Source organism: Coregonus clupeaformis, chromosome 10 (genome assembly GCF_020615455.1).
Source record: "Coregonus clupeaformis isolate EN_2021a chromosome 10, ASM2061545v1, whole genome shotgun sequence".
Lineage (NCBI taxonomy): Eukaryota > Metazoa > Chordata > Actinopteri > Salmoniformes > Salmonidae > Coregonus > Coregonus clupeaformis.
In genome coordinates, this window is record NC_059201.1 from 42645653 (window position 1) to 42662993 (window position 17341).

Below are 17341 nucleotides of genomic sequence, written 5' to 3' on the forward strand. Positions count from 1 at the left end.
CTGTCGGGACAGTGCGTCTGCCTTACCGTTCTGGGACCCAGGGATGTATGTGATCTTAAACACAAACCGGGTTAGGAACATGTTCCACCTAGCCTGACGAGGGTTCAATCTCCTAGCTGCCCGGATGTACTCCAGGTTGCGGTGATCAGTCAGAATGAGAAAAGGGTGTTGAGCCCCCTCAAGCCAATGCCTCCACACCTTTAGGGGCCTGGACTACAGCTAACAGCTCCCTGTCCCCAACGTCATAATTGCGCTCCGCCGAGCTGAGCTTCTTGGGAGTAGAACGCACAGGGGCGGAGCTTAGGTGGCGTGCCGGACCGTTGTGACAGGACTGCCCCTATACCGGTCTCGACGCGTCCACCTCTACTTGGAAAGGCAAAGAGGGATCCGGATGTGCCAGCACCGGGGCCGAAGCGAACAGGTTCTTCAGCTTGACAAATGCCCTGTCCGCCTCAGCTGACCACCGCAGCGCACCGACCCCCTTAGCAGGGACGCTAATGGGAACTGCAACCTGTCCAAAACTCCCCGGATAAACCTCCGGTAGTAATTAGCAAAACCCAAGAACCGCTGCACCTCTTTTACGGTGGTTGGAGTTTGCCAATTACGCACAGCTGATACCGATCTACCTCTATCTCCACGCCAGACGCGGACAACCGATAACCCAAAAAGGAGACGGACTCCTGGAAGAACAGGCATTTCTCTGCCTTGACATACAAGTCATGCTCCAACAGTCGTCTCAATACTCGGCGCACCTGGGCTACATGCTCGGCTCGTAGAAGAATACACTAGAATGCTCGCCAATGTACACCACTACACCCTGCCCATGCATGTCCCGGAAAATCTCATCAACAAAGGATTGGAAGACTGAAGGAGCATTCATTAACCCATACGGCATGACGAGATACTCGGTAATGACCCGAGGTGGTGCTAAATGCTGTTTTCCATTCATCCCCCTTTAATGCGCACCAAATTGTACGCGCTCCTGAGATCCAACTTTGTGAAGAAACGCGCTCCGCGTAATGACTCCGTCATCGTCGCAATCAGTGGAAGTGGGTAACTGTATTTTACTGTGATCTGATTGAGACTACGGTAATCAATACACGGGCGCAATCCCCCGTCCTTCTTCTTCACAAAGAAGAAACTCGAGAAACCGGAGAAGTAGAGGGCCGTATGTATCCCTGTCCAAGGACTCGGCTATGTAAGTCTCCATAGCCGCAGTCTCCTCTTGAGACAGGGGATACACACGACTCCTGGGAAAAGCTGCTCCGGTCTGGAGATTTATCGCACAGTCCACCTGTCTATGAGGAGGTAGCCGTGCTGCTCTCGATTTGCTAAACGCTAGTGCTAAATCCTCATACTGGGGGAATGCGCAGTGCGGGCACTTGGTTCGGACTCTCTACCGAGGTCGCCCCTATGGAAACACCTAGACATCTCCCTACACACTGGGCAGACCACTCCATAAGAGCCCTCTGTTGCCACGCTATGGTAGGATCGTGGGTGCTTAACCAGGAAGCCCCAACACCACTGGGTACGCAGGAGAGTCAATCAGATAGAACTGAATGATTTCCTCATGACCCCCTGCGTAGTCATCGTCAAGCGGTGCCGTGACATCCCTGATTAGACCCGACCCCAACGGCCGGCTGTCTAACGCATGGACAGGGAATGGAACTTCTACCGGCCGAAGCGGGGAATTCCTAACCTAGCACAAAATGCCCGATCAATAAAGTTCCCAGCTGCGCCTGAATCTACTAGCGCCTTATGCTGGGAATGAGGTGCCACCTGTGGAAAACGCACAGGAATGCTCATGTGACCAACAGAGAGCTCTGGGTAAGTGGGGCGCCTACTCACCTGAAATGACTCCCCAGTGCGTGACCTGTTGTCCCCTCTCTCAGAAGACCCTCCCCAGCACCTGGCCGCGGTGTGTCCTCCACGGCCACAGTTGGTGCAGGGATTGGCCCTCCTCGGGTTCTCCCTCCTCCTCTCTCTAGCGCCAGCACCCCCGAGCTCCATAGGAATTGGCTCAGAGGTGCTGGAGGATGGAATGGACGACCCCCCACTGGGACGTCCGCGGGCGGCCAGCAGGGTGTCAAGCCTGATGGAGATGTCCACCAGCTGGTCGAAGCATAGGTTGGTGTCCCTGCAGGCCAGCTCACGACGAACGTCCTCTCGCAGGCTACACCGATACTGGTCGATGAGGGCCCTCTCATTCCATCCCGCATCCGCAGCTAACGTCCGGAACTCCAGTGCGAACTCCTGTGCGCTCCTCTTCTCCTGTCGGAGGTAGAACAGACGCTCCCCCGCCGCCTTCCCTTCAGGTGGGTGATCGAAGACTGCCCGGAAGCGGCGGGAGAACTCAGCGTAGGTGATGGTAGCTGCGTCTATTCTCCTCCATTCGGCGTTGGCCCATTCCAACGCCTTTACCGGATAGACAGGAGATGAGGGCGGCGACGCTCTCGTATCCCGAGGGCGCTGGGTGTATAGTAGCCAGGTATAGTTCTATCTGCAGGAGGAAACCCTGACACCCGGCTGCAGAACCGTCATATGCCCTCGGGAGCGAGAGCCGAATGCCACTGGGTTCCGGTGCTGAGAGAGGAGGACTGGTCGTTGGTGATGGGATCGTGGGTGATGGCGTGGGCACTTCCCTCGTCACCAAGCGACTCATCTTGTTGGACACCTCGTCAAGGGCGGCCTCAAGTTGCTGGAACAAGATGTCTTGAGAGCGTAACGCTCCTCCAGCAACCTGGGTGCCGCTACTGCTCCTGCTGACTCCATAATGGTGTGTTGTTCTGTCAAGAGGTGAGGTGTATGTGGGGTGGAAGTCAGGCGCAGGACACCGAGGCTCAGTCCAACAGAGTTTACTCAAATAATCCAACAAGGGAAACGGTAAACAAACTGCCTCGAAAAACACAGAGGCGAGCATTACGCACAATGCGTAAAACACTAAAACAGAAAACAAGAAACGAAACACGCAGCACTACGACAGGCGAACAACAACACACAATCCTACTAAGCAAACAGACAGAACTTATAGGACAGGTGATCAATAAACAATTGGACACAGGTGTGACAGACAGACAAAAGCAATCACACACAGAACAAAGATCGGTGGCAGCTAGTACTCCGGGGCGGCGACCGCCGACGCCTGCTCGTACAAGGAGGAGGAGCAGCCTCGGCAGAATCCGTGACAACCGTGCACCCTTTTTGTATATAGCGGCGTTATTGTTATTTTATTGTGTTACTATTTTTCCTTTAGTTTATTTAGCACATTTTTCTTGCTTACTTTTTAAAAACTCGTCATTGTTGGTTAAGGGCTCGTAAGTAAGCATTTCACGGTAATGTCTACACCTGTTGAATTCGGCGCATGTGACAAATACATGTTTTTTTTTATTTGACCTCTCACACCTGAGAGTGCTGGACCTGAGTGACAATTACCTGCAGAATTCAGGAGTGAAGCTGCTCTCTACTGGACGGAAGTATCCACACTGTATCTACACTGTAGACTGGAGACACTTAGTGTGTATTTCTAAAATGTTCTATTGTCATGGTAAAATAATAATATCTTACCACACCGTTTCTGTCATGTATTTAGGTTGAATAGATGTAATCTCACCTGCAACTGCTGTGAAGTGTTGGTCTCAGTTCTGAGGTCAAAACCCTCCCACCTTAGAGTGTTGGCCCTGAGTGACAATGACCTGCAGGATTCAGGGGTGAAACTGAAGACAATGTGGTCAGTATTACTGTACTTACAAATTATAGTTCATCATGTGTTTATAGAGGCCAATACCATTTGGTTTCATGAGAACTGAGCTTTCACTGTACCCAATGACGTAAATAATGATTTAAAAAGCTAAACACTACAATAGTCTATATCTTGCCATAGTTGTTATAGGAAAAGGTGTAGAATTTTGTCAAATTTTAATTGAGATGGTTTAGGTGACACAAATGACAAGATGGCAAGTTTCTATCAGCAAACACACTCCCCCGTCACCCCAGATTGTAGCAGTCTGTTTGTGAAATCATTTTGTTGTGTAATATGGAAATGTTACATATAGAGGAAGGGGAGGACCATCCTCCTCAGTGGATTTCATAAAAATATATTTTTGTAAACATTTTAAAAGTTATCATTTTTAGATAAAACTATACTAAATATAATCACGTCACCAAATAATTGATTAAAACACACTATTTTGCAATGAAGGTCTACAGTAGAATATACAACACTCTGTAGAGTAGCTCCATGGTGTAGTCGGAGGACAGCTAGCTTCTGTCCTCCTCTGGGTACATTGACTTCAATACAAAACCTAGGGAGGCTCATGGTTCTCACCCCATTCCACAGACTTCCACAGTAATTATGACAACCTCCCGGAGGATGTCCTCCAACCTGTCAGAGCTCTTGCAGCATGAACTGACATGTTGTCCAACCAATCAAAGGGTCAGAGAATGAATCTAGTACTGAAAGCATAAGCTACAGCTAGCTAGCACTGCAGTGCATTCAATGGGGTGAGGAGTTGACTCAAAGAGAAAGACAAAAATAGTTAATTTCTTCCAAAATGAAGGACAAGCAAGATAGAGATTTCATTAATTTCATCATAAAATTATTCAAGCTCTGTCAAATTGGTTGTTGATCATTGCTAGACAACTTTTTTCAGGTCTTGCCATAGAATTTCTGTCAAAACTGTAACTCGGCCACACAGGAACATTCATTCTTCTTGGTAAGCAACTCCAGAGTAGATTTGGCCTTGCATTTTAGGTTATTATCCTTCTGAAAGGTGAATTAATCTCCCAGTGTCTGGTGGAAAGCAGACTGAACCAGGTTTTCCTCCAGGATTTTGACTGTGCTTAGCTCCATTCCATTTATTTTTTATCCAGAAAAACTCCCCAGTCCTTAACGATTACAAGTATACCCATAACATGATGCAGCCACCACTATGCTTGAAAATATGGAGAGTGGTACTCAGTAATGTGTTGTACAGTGGCTTGCAAAAGTATTCACCCCCCTTGGCATTTTTCCTATTTTGTTGCCTTACAACCTGGAATTAAAATGAATTTTTTAGGGGTTTGTATCATTTGATTTACACAACATGCCTATCACTTTGAAGATGCAAAATATTTTTTCTTCTAAAACAAAGAAGAAATAACACAAAAAACAGAAAACTTGAGCGTGCATAACTATTCACCCCCCTTTTACAGCAATTACAGCTACAAGTCTCTTGGGGTATGTCTCTATAAGCTTGGCACATCTAGCCACTGGGATATTTGCCCATTCTTCAAGGCAAAACTGATCCAGCTCCTTCAAGTTGGATGGGTTCCGCTGGTGTACAGCAATCTTTAAGTCATACCACAGATTCTCAATTGGATTGAGGTCTGGGCTTTGACTAGGCCATTCCAATACATTTAAATGTTTCCCCTTAAACCACTCAAGTATTGCTTTAGCATTATGCTTAGGGTCATTGTCCTGCTGGAAGGTGAACCTCCGTCCCAGTCTCAAATCCCTGTATTTAGCGCCATCCATCATTCCTTAAATTCTGACCAGTTTCCCAGTCCCTGCCGATGAAAAACATCTCCACATCATGATGCTGCCACCACCATGCTTCACTGTGGGGATGGTGTTCTCGGGGTGATGAGAAGTGTTGGGTTTGCGCCAGACATAGCGTTTTCCTTGATGACCAGAGTACCTTCTTCCATATATTTGGGGAGTCTCCCACATGCCTTTTGGTGAACACCAAACGTGTTTGCTTATTTTTTCCCATGATGGGCGGCCCTCTCTTGGCAGGTTTGTTGTGGTGCCATATTCTTTCAATTTTTTTATAATGGATTTAATGGTGCTCCGTGGGATGTTCAACGTTTCTGATATTGTTTTATAACCCAACCCTGATCTGTACTTCTCCACAACTTTGTCCCTGAGCTGTTTGGAGAGCTCCTTGGTCTTCATGGTGCCGCTTGCTTGGTGGTGCCCCTTGCTTAGTGGTGTTGCAGACTCTGGGGCCTTTCAGAACAGGTGTATATATACTGAGATCATGTGACAGATCATGTGACACTTAGATTGCATTACATTTACATTTACATCATTTAGCAGACGCTCTTATTCAGAGCGACTTACAAATTGGACACAGGTGGACTTTATTTAACTAATTATGTGACTTCTGAAGGTAATTGGTTGCACCAGATCTTATTTAGGGGCTTCATAGCAAAGGGGCTTCATATGCACGCACCACTTTAGGGGCTTCATATGCACGCACCACTTTTTTTCATTTCACTTCACCAATTTGGACTATTTTGTGTATGTCCATTACATGAAATCTAAATACAAGTCCATTTAAATTACAGGTTGTAATGCAACCAAATAGGAAAAACGCCAAGGGGGATGAATACTTTTGCAAGGCACTGTATTGGATTTTCCACAAACATATCATTTTCTATTCAGAACAAAATGTAAATTGCTTTGCAGTATGACTTTAGTACCTTGTTGCAAACAGGATGCATGTTTTGGAATATTTTTATTATGTACAGGCTTCCTTCTTTTCACTCTGTCAATTAGGTTAGTATTGTGGAGTAACTACAATGTTGTTGATCCATCCTCAGTTTTCTCGTATTACAGCCATTAAACTCTGTAACTGTTTTAAAGTCACCATTTGCCACATGGCGAAATTCCTGAGCGGTTTCCTTCCTCTCCGGCAACTGAGTTAGGAAAGACGCCTCTATCTTTGTAGTGACTTGGTGTATTGATACACCATCCAAAGTGTAATTCATAAAGCAGACACTGAATATCCCTTTGAGCATCAAATGGATATTCAGTGTCAGCTTTTTTTTTTTACCCATCTACCAATATGTGCTCTTCTTTACGAGTCATTGGAAAACCTCTCTGGTCTTTGTGGTTGAATTTGTGTTTGAAATTCAATGCTCTACTGAGGGACCTTACAGAGAATTGTATGTGTGGGGTACAGAGATGAGGTAGTCATTCAAAAATCATGTTAAACACTATTATTGTCCATGTAATTTATTATGTGACTTGTTAAGCACATTTTTACTCCTAAACCTATTTAGGCTTGCAATAACAAATGGGTTTAGTACTTATTGACTCAAGACATTTCAGCTTTTCACTTGTAATTAATTTGTAAAATCTTTGAAAAACATCAATCCACTTTGACATTATGGGGTATTGTGTGTAGTGACATCCCAATTTAATCCATTTTAAATTCAGGCTGTTACACAACAAAATGTGGAAAAAGGTCAAGGGGGTATGAATACTTTCTGAAGGCACTGTATATCTTGTGAAACATTCAGGTTTCGTGTCAGCACTTTTTTGTTTATTTCACGCAGACATTTGCACAAGCCTAGCTGATAGCAAATTATACAACTAGTATGACTTCATGCATTTTTTAAAAAATAACCTTTGGTATCACATGTAGGCCTAATTGTATGCTAATAATTGTGCTATTTGTGCTATGTTGTGTCTGGCAGCCACAGCCTGTGGATGTAAAATACACTGCTTACCCTTCAAGATTGGTTAGCGTTGCCGTTGAGGGAAAAATCTATAGCATGGCTGGTTGAACACAGAATTAGACCATTAGATTGCTAATTAACTACAAGCATCCTTCATTATCGACCCCACAGCAGCCAAGGCAGGCTATGAAGGCCCAAAGCAGTTAGGAATAAAAGTCAGCACACAAGAGGTTTCAGAGAGAGGCAGGGAACAGAACTCCCTGGGCCTGGTGCATCTTCAATTGAATTTCTCTCCTGATTTGCCCTGATAACTAACATCAGCCATGTAATTACCCAGAACCACCCTGCTTTGTATTGGTCTAGCTCAGAAGACCCTTGAAGTTTCTAGTGTAAGTGAGTGTGTATAGGTGTGTGTGTCTGTTTGAAGCTTCTGTGTGTTTACAGATGAGTCAGCGCATTGCCAAGCTCTCAGTCTCCTGGTTTGATAATTCCTACCACCCACTCCCATGGCTGAGTGGAGTTGTTGTTTTGGTTATACATTTCCCTTAAGTTGCACTAATGTGGGCAAAGGTTCCATGATTTACATTTTACATTTACGTCATTTAGCTGACGCTCTTTTCCAGAGCGACTTACAGTTAGTGCATACATTATTATTTTCATACTGGCCCCCCGTGGGAAACGAACCCACAACCCTGGCGTTGCAAACGCCATGCTCTATCAACTGAGCTACCTCCCTGCCTGCCATTCCCTCCCCTACCCTGGACGACGCTGGGCCAATTGTGCGCCGCCCCATTGGTCTCCCGGTTGCGGCCGGCTACAGCAGAGCCTGGATGATGGCCATTATATTGACTTAGCGGGACACAGTGTTTTGTATGTGTGCCTCTCCTTGGCTTTGTTGAATTTTGAGTAGGCCTGAATTCGTACTGCAGCTCTATTGCAAAATCTACCTCAAATCAAATCAAATTGTATTCGTCACATGTGCCGAATACAACAGGTGTAGACCTTACCGTGAAATGCTTACTTATAAGCCCTTTACCAACAATGTTGTTTCAAGAAAAAGAAGAGTTTAGAAAATATTTACTAATTAAACTAAAGTTTAAAAAAAGTAACACAATAAATTAACAATAACGAGGCTACAGTGGGGAAAAAAAGTATTTAGTCAGCCACCAATTGTGCAAGTTCTCCCACTTAAAAAGATGAGAGAGGCCTGTAATTTTCATCATAGGTACATGTCAACTATGACAGACAAATTGAGGAAAAAAAATCCAGAAAATCACATTGTAGGATTTTTAATGAATTTATTTGCAAATTATGGTGGAAAATAAGTATTGCTCGGGCAGGCTTCGGCGTTCGTCGTCCCCGGAGTACTAGCTGCCACCGATCTATGTTTCGGTGTTTGTCTAGTTTGTCCTGATTGTTTTCACCTGTTTCCCATTATGTTATATTGTAATGCCTTTATATCCCCCTGTCTCTCATTGGTTATTGTGTGTGATTGTTTTCCGTGAGGTCGGCAGTCTCGGTGTATGCGTATTTTGTTTCCTTCCTGTTTGGAGGTTTGTTTGTATTTATATTTACTGTGCTAGTAAAGTTTGTCTGCCAGTAGCTCGGTGTCCTGCGCTTGACTTCGCTCACCGCATACACGTAGCCCTGACAGAATCACACACCATTCATGGAGTCAGCAGGAGCGGCGGTGCCAGCTGGATCAATGGAGGAACGCGTCGAACACCAAGCGGCCATGATCCAGGCTCTCGGCACCGCCATGGAACGGGTGGTGAGCACTATTGGGCGATGGGAAAGAGAGGGTCTGCCTACGCCTTCTCCAACGATACCACCACCATCGGCGATGCCCATCGCTTCACCTCCGGGGTCCAGTGGGATTCGGCTCTCGCTCCCGAGGGCTTATGATGGCACAGCGGCTGGGTGTCAGGGTTTCCTGCTCCTGGTTGAACTCTACCTAGCAACCATCCACCCGGTGCCCTCGGGATACGAGAGCGTGTCCGCCCTCATCTCCTGTCTGTCCGGCAAGGCGCTGGAGTGGGCCAATGCCGAGTGGGGGGGAATAGACACCGCTACTGTCAACTATGCGGCAGTATTCGATCATCCACCAGAGGGTAGCGGCGGGTGAGCGTCTATTCCACCTTAGACAGGGGAGGAGGAGCGCACAGGAGTTCGTGCTGGACTTCCGGACGCTGGCTGCCAACGCGGGATGGAATGAGAGGGCCCTCATCGACCACTACAGATGTAGCCTGAGGGAGGACGTGCATCGGGAATTGGCCTGCAGGGACACCAACCTCAGCTTCGACCAACTGGTGGACATGTCCATTCATCTGGATACCCTGTTGGCTACCCGCGGACGTTCAGATTCAGGGCCGTCCATTCCATCCCCCAGCACTTCCGAGCCGACCCCTATGGAGCTCGGAGGTGCTGGTGCTAGGGAGACCAGGAGAGAGACCAGGAAGGAGGCCGTCCCCTGCACCAACTGTGGCCGCAGAGAACACACTGCTGGTTGGTGCTGGGGAGGGTCTCCTAGGAATCGAGGCGGTAGGCCGCGCACTGATTCCAGGTGAGTAGACACCCAACTCACCCAGAGCTCTCTGTTGCGCATGTGTGTATTAAAGTTGTGTTTCCCAAGGTTTCTCCTCACTCAAAGCATAAGGCGCTAGTAGATTCAGGCGCAGCTGGGAATTTTATTGATCGCCAATTCACTTATAAGTTAGGGATTCCTATTGTACCTGTTGATGTGCCCTTCCCCATCCATGCCCTAGATAGCCGCCCTTTGGGGTCAGGATTGATTAGGGAAGTCACAGCGCCGCTCAGGATGAAAACGCAGGAGGGCCATGAGGAGATACTACGTTTGTATTTGATTGATTCTCCTGCGTTTCCCGTGGTGTTGTGGCTTCCCTGGTTAACATCTCATGACCCCAACATTTCATGGCAACAGAGGGCTCTCAAGGGATGGTCTGATCAGTGTTTCGGGCGGTGTGTAGGTGTTTCCGTAGGGGCAACGACGGTGGAAATCCCGAACCGATTTGGCACTCGCCTTCTGTAAAAAGAAATCGACTCAATTACCACCTCATCGACAGGGGGATTGTGCGATAGACCTCCAAGTAGGCGATGCGCTTCCACGTAGACATGTGTATCCTCTGTCTCAGGAGGAGACGGCGGCTATGGAGACATACGTCACCGAATCTCTGAGACAGGGATACATACGGCCGTCCACTTCCCCTGCGTCCTCGAGTTTCTTTTTTGTGAAAAAGAAGGATGGGGGTTTACGCCCGTGTATTGATTACCGTGGTCTCAATCAGATCACAATCAAATACAACTATCCTCTCCCTCTGATTGCTAATATGATGGAGTCATTACACGGGGCGCGATTCTTCACAAAATTGGATCTCAGGAGCGCGTACAACCTGGTGCGCATTAGGGGGGGGAGATGAGTGGAAGACAGCATTCAGTACCACCTCGGGTCACTATGAGTACCTCGTCATGCCATACGGGTTAATGAATGCTCCTTCAGTCTTCCAATCATTTGTGGACAAGATTTTCTGGGACTTGCATGGACAGGGTGTAGTGGTGTATATTGATGACATTCTAATATACTCCGTTACACGAGCCGAGCATGTGTCCCTGGTGCGTTGAGTGCTTGGTAGACTGTTAGAGCATGACCTGTATGCGAAGGCGGAGAAATGTCTGTTCTTCCAGGAGTCCATCTCCTTCCTGGGACATCGGTTGTCCGCGTCAGGGGTGGAGATGGAGATTGACCGCGTTTCTGCCGTACGTAATTGGCAGACTCTCACCACGGTGAAGGAAGTGCAGTGGTTCTTGGGTTTTGCCAATTACTACCAGAGGTTTATCCGGGGCTTTGGACAGGTAGCAGCTCCCATTACCTCCCTGCTAAAGAGGGGTCCGGTGCGTCTGCAGTGGTCGGCTGAGGCGGACAGGGCGTTTAGACATCTGAAGGACCTGTTTACCTCGGCTCCGGTGCTGGCACATCCGGATCCCTCTTTGGCGTTCCAAGTTGAGGTGGATGCGTCCGAGGCTGGGATCGGCGCTGTGCTGTCTCAGCGCTCGGGTACGCCAACAAAACTCCGCCCCTGTGCTTTCTATTCTAAGAAGCTCAGTCCGGCGGAGCGCAATTATGACGTGGGGGACAGGGAGCTGTTGGCTGTGGTTCAAGCCCTGAAGGTGTGGAGGCATTGGCTTGAGGGGGCTAAACACCCTTTTCTCATTCTGACTGACCATCGTAACCATCGTACATCCGGGCAGCGAGGAGGCTGAACCCTCGCCAGGCAAGGTGGTTTATGTTTCTCTCCCGATTTGTATTTAAGCTCACCTATAGACCAGGGTCACAGAACGCTAAGGCAGACGCCCTGTCCCGACTATATGACACAGAGGAGAGGTCCATTGTGCCCACTCCCATACTCCCGGAGTCTTGTCTGGTGGCACCGGTGGTGTGGGAGGTTGATGCGGACATCGAGCGGGCGTTACGTACCGATCCTACTCCCCCACAGTGTCCAGAGGGTCGGAGGTACGTGCCGCTCGAGGTTCGCGATCGATTGATATATTGGGCTCACATGTCACCCTCCTCTGGTCATCCTGGTATTGGTCAGACAGTGCACTGCCTTAGTGGGAAGTACTGGTGGCCCACTTTAGCTAAGGACGTGAGGGTTTATGTTTCCTCCTGCTCGGTGTGCGCCCAGTGTAAGGCGCCTAGAAACCTGCCCAGAGGGAAGTTACAACCCCTACCCGTTCCACAACGGCCGTGGTCTCACCTATCGGTGGATTTTGTCACGGACCATCCCCCCCTCCCAGGGGAACACGACGATCTTGGTCGTTGTGGATCGGTTTTCGAAGGCCTGCCGTCTCATTCCTATGCCAGGTCTCCCTACTGCCCTACAAACTGCTGATGCCCTGTTCACACACGTTTTCCGGCACTACGGGGTGCCTGAGGATATAGAGTCTGATCGGGGTCCCCAGTTCACCTCTAGAGTCTGGAGGGCGTTTATGGAACGTCTGGGGGTCTCGATTAGCCTTACCTCAGGTTTCCACCCCGAGAGTAACGGGCAGGTGGAGAGAGTGAACCAGGATGTGGGTAGGTTTCTGAGGTCCTATTGCCAGGACCGGCAGGAGGAGTGGTCAGTATATATTCCCTGGGCAGAGATAGCCCAAAACTCACTCCGCCACTCCTCCACTAACCTTACGCCTTTCCAGTGTGTGCTAGGTTATCAGCCGGTCCTGGCACCTTGGCATCAGAGCCAAATCAAAGCCCCCGCGGTGGACGAGTGGTTTCGGCGCTCGGAAGAAACCTGGAACGCTGCGCATGTCCATCTGCAGCGGGCTATCAGGCGGCAAAAGGCGAGCGCCGATCGCCACCGCAGTGAGGCTCTGGTGTATGCACCGGGAGATCGGGTCTGGCTCTCGACCCGAAACCTGCCCCTTCACCTGCCCTGCCGGAAGCTGGGTCGGCGGTTTGTGGGGCCATTTAAAGTCCTGAGGAGATTGAACGAGGTATGCTATAGGTTACAACTGCCCATTAATTACCGCATTAACCCCTCGTTCCATGTGTCTCTCCTCAGGCCGGTGGTGGCTGGTCCACTCCAGGAGAGTGAGATACGAGAGGCTCCTCCGCCCCCGTTGGACATCGAGGGGGTTCCGGCGTACTCAGTCCGTTCCATCTTGGATTCGAGGTGTCGGATGGAGTGGAGTGGGAGGGGTACGGTCCGGAGGAACGGTGCTGGGTCCCTAGGAGGGACATCCTAGATCCCTCCATGTTGAGGGACTTCCACCGGAGTCATCCGACTTGCCCTGCTCCGCGTCCTCCTGGCCGTCCCCGTGGCTGGGGTCGGCACACGGCTGGAGCCGCGCGTCAAGGGGGGGGGTACTGTCACGGAATCAGCCGAGGCTGCCCCTCCTCCTTGCTCGGGCAGGCTTCGGCGTTCGTCGTCCCCGGAGTACTAGCTGCCACCGATCTATGTTTCGGTGTATGTCTAGTTTGTCCTGATTGTTTTCACCTATTTCCCATTATGTTATATTGTATTCCCTTTATAACCCCCTGTCTCTCATTGGTTATTGTGTGTGATTGTTTTCCGTGAGGTCGGCAGTCTCGGGTGTATGCGTATTTTGTTTCCTCCCTGTTTGGAGGTTTGTTTGTATTTATATTTACTGTGCTAGTAAAGTTTGTCTGCCAGTAGCTCGGTGTCCTGCGCTTGACTTCGCTCACCGCATACACGTCGCTCTGACATATACGCATATTCAATTCAGCAACATTAATCTACTGGGGACTAAAAAGAAGGCTTGCTCCCCTAATCTGGTACAGTTTCCCTTCAAAAAGATTAAAACTAATCTAATTTTGATCAGGATCATGATTTGATCTGAAAAACAAAATTAGCTTGATCAAGTAATTTCCCCTTCATATTCTCCCATGTGGACCAGCCTCCTAGCAAATCGAGTTCAACTAATGAGCTTCAGCTCCTCACCATTTGAGTGACAGTTCGCAAGAGGCATATCATGCACACACAGCAGAGTGAGAGAGGGAGCAATGACGTGGTGCACATATTTGCATATGTGACGTAGTACGCAATTTTTGGGGACCACTTTTGGCTCGTGAGCGCGTCTTTCAGAACTTCTTTTTTAAAAGTATACAAAAGTACCAGAGAATCTCTAATCATTAGTCAACTACTCTAACATGAATATAGCCTGAGACTTAAATGCAAAGAGATGTGATACAGTATGTAACTGATCATTCTTCTCTAAATGTTGAATGACAGGTCTGGCACTCTGGACTTAAACTCATGTTCTAAGGAGGGGAGATACTGAGCTGTTGGCGCACCAGTGATAGGAAACTAACGTTTTTCATTCAGACAGTGTTCGACAATACAGTCCAATGCTACCGTGTGCGTTGGGAAGAATTGGTTCCCAATCTGCCTGTGGAGCATGCCATGACCTACAACGTCTCGCATTGGTATGGTGGAGCCGAGACTGCCATACAGCATTGGCCTATCTCTATCTCCGGGCAGCAGGCACCCAAACCCTTTGTCACCAGTGATATCTACTCAAACCGAAATGGCTTTGGGGGTATCTTGGAGCGCTACTGGCTCTCGTCCAATGCCACGGCTATTAAGATCAAGGTCTCTGCCCTTTCATCTGGGCTGGAACGACACAGAGAAGACCATGTACTTCCAGGCGAGGTACCATGACACCCCCTACAAGCCAAACCCTGGTGAGGCACCTTGTGCTGAACTCAGCTACAGAGTCTGCATGGGCTTAGACATCACATCCATTCACAAGTACATGGTGTGCAGATACTTTCAAAAGCCCAACAAGGTGCCTTCCAAAGCCATGTTCCGCCATCCCATTTGGTCCACTTGGGCATTAAACAAGACTGACATAGACCAAGAGAAACTGTTGAAGTATGTGGCCAACATCCGCAAGCATAGGTTCAACTGTAGCCACCTGGAGCTAGACGACCGCTACACAAACCGCTATGGGGAATTTGAGTTTGACTCTGCCAAGTTTCCCAACGCTGCAGCTATGTTCCAGAAGCTCAAAGCAGGCTGCTTTCTGGTCACTCTCTGGACACACCCTTTTGTCAACTATGACTCTGAGAATTTCCACACCTGTGTGGAAAATGGGCTGTTTGTCCGCGAACCTACAGGTCGTCTTCTGGCTTTGGTAAGCTGGTGGAATGGCATCGGGGGCATTCTGGACTTCACCAACCTAGAGGCCCATGATTGGTTCACCTCCCAGCTACGGTCCTTACGATCCAAGTACGGGGTGTCCTCCTTCAAGCTGGACGCGGGCGAGACAAACTACTTGCCCTGGCAGTTCAGCACAAAGACACCTCTTCGCGACCCTAGTACGTTCACCTGTCGCTACACCGAGATGGCTATTCCCTACAACGAGCGGGCCGAGCTGCGCTCCGGCTACCAGTCCCAGAACATCTCCTGCTTCTTCAGGCCCATTGACTGGGAGTACGATAGCGAGGTGATGGAGATTGCCCGGAAGTACACTGCGATCCATGAGAGTATAGTGGCCCCAAGGGTTCTGGAACTGGCTGGGGAGGTTCTGGACACAGGAGACCCCATCATACGACCCCTGTGGTGGATTGCCACCGGCGACGAGACTGCCTATAAGATTGACTCTCAGTTCCTAATAGGGGACGACCTCATGGTGGCTCCAGTGTTGGAGCCTGGAAAGCAGGAGAGGGACATCTATCTACCAGCTGGGTGCTGGCAGAGCTACAAGGGAGAACAGTTTGATATTAAGGAGCCTCTGCACCTTACGGACTATCCGGTAGATCTTGATGAAATTGTTTACTTTGTCTAGGTTTAGTGAAAAGGGTGCAAGGCTGAAATACTTTGGAGCTAGGCCTGCTTGATTTTGTTTATAGTATTTTCTCTAAAGTCAGGGCTCACACCTCATTTGTGTTCTTGTAAATTATTCACTATTAGTGAAGAATGAGCAAGGAGAAAGCTTTCCTGCATGCTCTAACATGTGCCTTTGCAATAAACCAGGAATGTAGATATGCCTATGCATTAACATTATGTGTCATGAGAGACATATGACCCAATAATGTGTTCAGCATGACATAACAGATTCTCAACAATTTAACAGAATATTGATCTGCTGCCTTTTATACTTTTTTTAAGGAACTGTCCAGTGTTCCCAGATTTCTATGAAATATGACCTATAATTACTTACATTATGAGTGAAATAGTTTGGAAAAAATAAAAAGTAATAAAGTATGTTAAAAAGCAGCTTTACTGTGTTGAAATGGTATGGGCGTACCCCAACAACAGAATGGTTTGGGCATATACCGGTCATTAAACATATTCATGCTAGTAGACCTCTGATAGGCCAGTTCATCCTCCTCTATACTGCTGATTGGTCAGCTCAACCTCCTACGGAGTATGACATCATACTCTATGAGGAAATAGCAAGCATTTTTTAAAAGGTATGTTTGAGATGTTTTTTTTTTAAGTGGGTTTTTTTCTCTCCAATTTATGCTTTGGCAACAAATACAAGTATAGGACGAATCAACAACATTATTTGGGTATGAGTTCACAGAATATAACAGCTTTTCACTGGACAGTTACTTTAAGGGCTGATATTTGAATGCTTTTCATGTTTTATTTATTAATCAACACACACTAGTAAGGGAAGATTTATACTGTGACGTAAAATTGGCATGTAAAATGTTGGACTTATTTTTTTCAATGTGTCAATGCATTTAACAATACAGTGTGTTATTGTTCAGCCAGTGGTTGTTATGTTAAGGTTCTCGACACTCTATTAACAAAAAGAAGCTGCACATGATATTTTTCACCTGAAGCTTTGCAGGAAGTTGGGTGTCGTATTCCCGGGTGTGTTGATATTTACATGGAAGTGGGTGATTAGGTTTGTATCCCAAATGGCACCCTATTCCCCATACAGTGCAATACTTTTGACCAAAGCCCTGGTCAAACGTAGTGCAATATATAGGGAATAGGGTGACATTTGAGATGCAGCCCTTGACATGGAAGTAGGTGATTAGGCATGTATTTTTGAGTGCTTAAAGCTTAATCACTATTCAGTCTTGTAAAGTTTTAAGTGACAAACTATCCATTTACTTTGGTGTCACTCTTGTAATATCATACCCTTAACTGTTGGCTAAATACGATGTCTTTATATTTCAGGCATCCTAGAAAGGTCTTGAAACACGAGGTATTCAATTAATGTTTGAGCAGGCAATAATGAAATAATCCAACATTTAAGATGCTATGAAGTCGGAGTGAACTAAACTGTGACATGCCACTGTGTTACAATACAGTGCCTTGCAAAAGTATTCATCCCCCTTGGCATTTTTCCTATTTTGTTGCATTACAACCTGTAATTTAAATGCATTTTATTTAGATTTCAT

The 17341-nt window shown here is 47.6% G+C and overlaps 1 protein-coding gene across 1 annotated transcript; it reads left to right on the plus strand.

Annotated features, from left to right (window-relative positions):
- The first annotated feature begins 14196 nt into the window (after positions 1-14196).
- Positions 14197-15768, plus strand: myorg (myogenesis regulating glycosidase (putative)). Its single transcript, XM_045223324.1, is given in 3 exon segments — positions 14197-14248; positions 14251-14569; positions 14571-15768. Coding segments are annotated over 3 exon segments (1569 nt in total).
- The last annotated feature ends 1573 nt before the right edge of the window (positions 15769-17341 follow it).